At 50.1% G+C, this 6,960-nt stretch overlaps 1 protein-coding gene across 3 annotated transcripts in view; it reads right to left on the bottom strand.

Moving 5' to 3' along the window:
* Positions 1–3,368, bottom strand: part of TBC1D10A (TBC1 domain family member 10A) — a 33,239-nt gene extending 29,871 nt beyond the window's left edge. For 2 of the 3 annotated variants that reach the window (XM_003789870.3, XM_023513281.1), the window contains exon 1: positions 3,072–3,368. In XM_003789870.3, coding sequence (XP_003789918.1) covers positions 3,072–3,280 — 209 coding nt within the window. In that variant the 5' untranslated portion in view covers positions 3,281–3,368. The remainder of the gene's footprint in view (positions 1–3,071) is intronic. The other variant, XM_023513282.1, reaches the window with a different exon arrangement.
* Between the last annotated feature and the right edge of the window lie 3,592 nt (positions 3,369–6,960).

Consider the following 6,960-nt stretch of genomic DNA (forward strand, 5'->3'; position numbering starts at 1 on the left):
GCCTCCTGAGTAGCTGGGACTACAGGCACCCGCCATAACGGCCAGCTATTTTTTTGTTATTTTTTTGTTGCAGTTTGGCCAGAGTCATGTTTGAACCTGCCACCCTTGGTATATGGGGCCGGTGCCCTACCCACTGAGCCACAGGCACCGCCCGACAACACATTCTTATTACCCTGTTAGCCTTCTACACTGCTGGGGGAGTCAGAAGTGCTGAGCTAAGCCAGGAAAGATGAGGGCAGACAGGTTCCTTCTACTTGTCTGACACCTGATTTCCTGCAGGGGCCACAAGCCATATTTATGGATGGCAAAGGCAGTGGAAACTTTATTGACCCGATTGTCTGAAACCCTGGGTTCAAGTCCTGGATCTGCCACTGACATGCTGTGTGATCTTAAGCAAATTACTCTCTCTGAGCCCCAGTCTCCTCATCTGTATAATAAGTAAGCACTAAGCTGGTTGATCTTTTGAGATCCCTTCCAGCTCAAATAGTCTATAATTTTTTTGACCTACTCATGCCAGGTACCTAATAGCCATCTGAGCAAGGTAGCCTCTGACTTGCTTTCTTCCCCATCCCCCTAAACCCTGGAAAATACCAAAACTAAACTGTCTTGAGACAACCTTTGGCCCAGAGTAGCTGAAATGGACCTTTAATCTGAAACCAGAGTGCCCATCATCTTCTCTGCAGCCATTAGTGCTAATGTTTCACTTTTCTAGTATAGCACACAAAACTCCTACCCCTCTAACCATAAGACTGGGTTCAGTCACCCTGAAATCTCTCATAACTTCCCCTCTTAAGGCCTTGAGCAGGGACTTACTCTTGGCTTTTTTGAAATCACAGTATAAACTAAGCAGGGAACGTTGAAGCTTTCAGATACCAGAGGTTTTAGGACGACCAACAAGCTCAAGAAAGTGAGGCAGGACAGAGAAGCAGACCAGGGATCCCACTTCAGCCTCAGCCCTACAGACACCCATGATGTAGAAGGCATCTGCAGAGCCACATCCCGGGTTTGTGGTTGTGGGGTGGGGAAGACAGATGTCTGGCTGCCTGGTTGCGGACTACAGCCAAAGGGAGGTGCTCCCACTGGGGCCTCTGTCTGCCCACAAATACCAGAGATATGCCCTCATTTTTCTCCTCATTTCTCAGACCCTTAGAAGGAAAAGAAAGGAAACTAACATTTTTTTGGCCACTATTTGTGCCAGGCACTGTACTAGGCACCTTTGCATACCTGATCTCATTATAACCTCCATAATGTTTGAAGTAGGTGTTATTGATGCCCTTTATAGTAAGTAAACAGGCTCAGAAATTCAGGATCTTGCCCAAGGTCACACAGCCAACAAGTATGATTCCTAAGTCTTCCTCCTTCCACCCCAAGTTTGGTTGACTGCCTAAAACCATGTAGTAGGAATTCTCATGCCCTAGAATTCATCAACTAATCTGAGCTCTTCTTTCCAAGATCCCATAAATGCAACTGGGAATTCCTTTCCCAGCTCTCAAGATCATAACTCCTCTTGGGCCCTGATTCCCAGTGACTTGCTCCCCAATTCAAAATCACACTCTAAGTCTCTTTGGGGTTTTCACAAGCTGATCCCTGGGAATCAAGTCAGAACATCAAGTAGTGCTCTCAGTCCTAGGCTGCTGTAAGAAAGTGGGGAGGGGCTGGAGGAGACAGATCCAGTGGATAGGAGGGAACCCTCCCCTTAAGGGAGGAGCCTAGGTTTCTCCTAAAGAGAAGGCCACCTGGTGAATAAGAGGCTTTGGGGCTGGGGAAAATCCTGGAAGTGACCTTTATGGGGCTGCTTGTGTAGGGTGGGGTGTTTAGTCAAGATACTTCCTTAAGTCATGAGAGAGGCTGGGGAGACCTTGGACAGTCACAACTGGTCAGAGAATGAGAGGAAGGATACTCTGTGGAGTAGAGTCATGAATGAACCCTATGGGCCCCCACTGGTGATTGTGAAGGGCTGACTCTGTTGAATGGGAAGGAGGGAGACTTGTCACTAGTCAAGACAGCACAGAAGGGAGTGGGATCTGGAGTCCATTCTTCCCTAAGAGGTCAGCCAGCCTGTACATACAATCTCCCTAAAGACTGGGCTCAGGGGGTTGTGTGGGGCAAAGTGCAGCCCGCTAAGAGGAAAGGTTCTGCTCCACTGCCTCACATTTCCCTATCTGCCAGCTGGGTGCCTGGGTGCGCTAGAGGTGGGGGTATTTGGGTGTGCTATATGAGCAGAAACCCTGCTGTCTCCCTGTCTGCCCTTCCCCCGCAGATCTGTGCTTTGTGGGGAGATGCATATCCCCAACAGCATACACAGAGTCTTGCCTGCTGGCTCCTGTGGCTGTTGGAGCTAATAGTCTGCCCTGGAGGGGTGGGGTACCGTCACCTGATTGGTACTGGGAAGGTGGAGTATGGGTCCACCTGTTGCCAGGGACAGTAAACAAAGCTGAGGGGGAAAGGGGACAGTTCTCAGAGTTCTGAGTCTTCCATGAGGGTACAGGACTGTCTGTCCCATGATGGGACTGTGAGGGAGCACTCCACTGTCAGTCTATCCAGAGGTCAGTCCGTCCTGGGATGGGGCAGTGCCATCTTACTGAAGTCCGCCTAAGGTGTCCCGGTGTGGAGGCAGGGAGGGAGTGACACAGCTCGTCTATTGGGGTGGGGGAAGAGATGGAAAATATCTGTTTGGGGGATGGCGCCAACCACTTATGAACCTGTCAGGAGGTGGCAAAGCTAATCAGCCCTAAGGCCAGGGTGGCAGCAGTGGGTCAGGAGCAGGTGTCTGTCGCTTTGCCCCTCAGTTGAGAAGACAGCACTGTTGGTCCTTCCTGGAGGACAGGTCAGTCTGCCTGGGGGTGTCGGCCTGCAGTCCCTAGGTCGGAAGTAGGACCGCCAAAGGGGGGCGGGTCTGTGGAGGGAGGAGGGAGGAGGGAGGTGGGGGTGGGGCAGAGGAGAGAAGGGGTCGGCCGTCTCCGCCTGGGAAGGAGACACGCCAGTCGGTCCAGAGACAGGCTCTGTTCCCGTTCATATCCCCTCCCCCCGCGAGGACACCGCTCCTGGTTCCGATCCCCGGCGCTACTCACGCGCCCTCGGTGCCCTGCGAGCCCACGATGAAACCAAACTTGTCGATGCGGCGCTCGGCGAAGCCGTTGGCCTCGGAGTCGGAGCCTAGAGAGCTGAGCTCGTCGGCGGTTGCGGCGTCGGGGCCCTGAGCCAGACTCTCCCGAGTCCCCGACAGGCTTCCCTCGGCCGCGGGAGCGCGCGGCCCATTCTCTCTGCTGCTTTTCGCCATCCTGGCCGCACCCGCTGCCTGAGCCCCAGCGGCCACCTCAGCCACTTCAGCCGCTTGGCAGCCGCAGCCGCCCCGCCCATGCGCTGTGCCCATTGGCTGCCGCAAGGCCAGGGGCGGAGCTTTAGGCCTACTGGGGGTTCTCCCCCCCCAAAACCCAATGGGCGACGCGGACCCTGGGCCCCGCCCACCTCCTCCGAGCTGGCGCCAACGGGCCCGACGTGAGAGGGCGGGGCCTCCAACACCAAAGCCCTCCTTCCGATCCTGCCAATCACAAGAACTCACCTGGACTAGCTCCTCCGGCCTTTCCGGGTTGGCGCCAGGCGGAGCCTGTTACCTGCTGCTGCGCTTCTGAGAGGGAGGGCTTCCGCCAGGGATTCCACATCTGCCTCCTGAGCCCGGTTCCTCGCGAGACCTCAGGGACGTGGGTGGGGATTGTTTCACCCATTCACTTATGAGCAACTCTGAGGAGACCCAAATGGGTTCAGAGACTTTCCCAGGGTCTCAGAGCTACTTAAAGCTGACACAGAAGTTTGGCAGGGCCTGAGACAGGCCTCTAAGGACCCCACGACGGGGTCTTAAGCCTTGAGTGTTTTCACCAGCCATTTCCTTGACGCCTGTGGTCCTGACATTCCTGATGACTTCATTGTGTGGTCTGCACCTTCCATGGGCTTTTGGTTTTCCAAAAACTGGGCAACAGTAGACATGGGAGTGGGCACAGAATATTTTGGTCTTAAGCCCTCAGTCTGGGAGGATATTCTTCCCTCTCCAGTGGCTCCGGAGTGGTGGGCTTAGTCCCATCCCCAGGAAGGACGCAAGAGACAGTGGGCCTCTCATGGAGGTGTTGGCCTAACCCAGGAAGAGAGAGGAGCTCTATATACCTAGAGCAGATGTGACACCCCAAGTATGGCAAAGTATGCACAACCAATCCCTTTGACTTTATAATTCTGATCCTAGGGTCGTATCCCAAAGATGTTCTAACTCAGCTCTGTGAGGGCACACATACAGAGACGTTCACACCAAGAGTATTTGGGGAGAGGCCTTGATACCCTAGCTTCTAATTGTCTTATATCACCACCCAGGGCTCAAATTTCTGCCCTAACTTTGAGCAAATCCCTTGTTTGCTCATCTGTAAAATGAAAATACTGAAAAAATGCCCCCTGGAAGAGCTGTTCTGGGACTTTAATGTATAACACATGCTAAGTATCTGGCTCCAGTAAATAGTAGCCAGGAGTGGTGGCATTTGTACTTTGGAAAGCATGTGCAAATTTGTTGTTTTGAGCCTCCCTGCCCCCCCAAGCCTGTGGCCACAGCAAGAGAGTTTTTACTTGGTTTGATCCATGGCATGTGGCTTGGGAGACTACATCATGTCTGTGCCCCTCAACAACTGGGTGTTCTTGTGCAAAACTGCTTAACTGTTTAGAACCTTGTTTTCTTCTTCTGAGAAAGAGAGATATCAAAAATTATTTGGTGAAGTCAATCAGCTATGCTTCTGAAGCCTCCTTCAAACTCTAAAGTTTTTTATTAACTTTTTTTTTTTTTAGAGACAGAATCTCATTTTATTGCCCTTGGTAGAGTGCTGTGGTGTCACACAGCTCACAGCAACCTCCAGCTCCTGGGCTTAGGCGATTCTCTTGCCTCAGCCTCCCAAGTAGCTGGGACCACAGGTGCCTGCCACAGTGCCCAGCTATTTTTTTGTTGCAGTTTGGCCAGGGCCGGGTTTGAACCTGCCACCCTTGGTATATGGGGCCAGTGCCCTATTCACTAAGCCACAGGCGCCGTCCTATTAACTTATTTTAACAATACCCAGACAATCTCTGGTGAACCAGGGAGTATAGTCCTGGCCCAGTGGAGCTTACAGACCAACATGACCAAGCAGGTATTTTTCAAGCAGCGTGAAGAAAATAAAGCAGGGTAAGCTATAGCGCAGTAGTTCTCAGCTTGTGGGTCATGACCCCTTTTTAACAATGAAAAGGCGGCACCTGTGGTTCAGTGTGTAGGGCGTCAGGCTCCATATACCAAAATAGGCTGGTTCAAACCCGGCCCCGGCCAAACTGCAACAACAAAATATAGCTGGGTACTGTGGCCGGCACCTGCAGTCCCAGCTACTCAGGAGGTTAAGGCAAGAGAATCACCTAAGCCCAAGAGCTAGAGTTTGCTGTGAGCTGTGACGCCACAGCAGTCTACCAAGGGCAACAGACTGAGAGTCTGTCTCTAAAAAAACAAGAAAAAGCAAAAAACAAACAAACAATGAAAATACATTACGGCATTAGGAAGGTTGAGAACCACTGCTATAGAGAATGCTGGGATATGGACCTGGGGAAGGGATGGACATAATGGTGCCTTTCTGGGGGACCTGGGAGAATACTATAACAGGGATGTTCTACCTATGGCCATGGGCCCCGTGCTGATTTTGTGAGGACTATTTTTGCTTTTCCGTGATGTCAGATATCACAAAAGTTAAGTATGGACCCTTTTTTTGCTAATCGGCTTTATTAGTGTTTGTGTATTTAATGTGTGGCTTGAGACAACTCTTATGCTTCTAATATAAGGCAGAGAAAAAAAAAAAGGTTGGACATACCTGCACTGTATAAGAAGCCTGGCAGGAAGGGCAAAGCTTCCCTTTGAAGGAGAAACAGGCTTAAAAGATGGTATGATTAGATTGGTGTGAGAAAGCAGGGAGCTGTGAACAATGAATAAATGATCAAAAAGGAATGCCCTGTAGAATCACTTGATTCACTGCAAACAAATTAAGAGGCCTTGAGGCAATGCTGCAAAACATGTTGGTGAACTGGCTCTTCTGGACAGTCTTTTGAAGATGAGAGATGCTTCTGAGGGTACAGAAGTGTATTGATATCCTGGAGTCTCATGCTGGGAGTCATTCTCAAATGCTGGGCTTAAGGCACAGACCTGGGACTTTCTATTGGATCCTGAAACATGCAGTTTGCATGTACTTGGGAAACCTGTCAGCTTTGGGCATGAGCAAAGGTCCAGATGTCATAGCCTTCTTCATAATGATAGCAGAGTTGAGGCTCAAAAGGTAGACAGCTGATACCTAACAGCCTGTGAAGAACAGGCAGACTGTGAAGTATATTTATCCTATTGTAAAAAGTAATTGTTAAGAATTTTTTGGTCCAAGTTAGCAGAAAACACAAACAGGCTTAAACTAAAATTGTATTTAGTGGGTCCTATAGCTTAAAGAAATTTTAGGAGCAATTTGATCCAGACTTATCACTAGCACTATGGTCTCATTTTTCCTTTGTACTTCCTGTGGCTACTTAATTCTCAAGCGAGAGCCCCTCATGGCAACAGCTCCAAGCCTCACATCTTTCTTCACACATCCACACAAGTGTTCCGGTAGGTTCTGGTCAACTGTGGGGAGGCTGCATTCCCTCATGAGTCAGATCATTTATACTGTGTCATATGTCTATCCCTGAACTAAATCACCACAGTTCAAGGATAGGGAACACTGACAGGCTTAACTAAACTCAGGTTAAGGCAATAGTAGTACCTTCTCTGTAATGATATAACAATTAGAAACTGAAGTTTATCTTTTTTTTTTTTAATAGAGACAGTCTCATTTTATCCCCTCAGTAGAGTGCTGTGATTATCACAGCTTATAGCAACCTCCAGCTCTTGGGCTTAGGTGATTCTCTTGCCTCAGCCTCCCAAGTAGCTGGGAC

The sequence above is a fragment of the Otolemur garnettii genome, unplaced genomic scaffold (genome assembly GCF_000181295.1).
Source record: "Otolemur garnettii isolate 467f Iridium unplaced genomic scaffold, OtoGar3 scaffold00038, whole genome shotgun sequence".
NCBI classification, from domain to species: domain Eukaryota; kingdom Metazoa; phylum Chordata; class Mammalia; order Primates; family Galagidae; genus Otolemur; species Otolemur garnettii.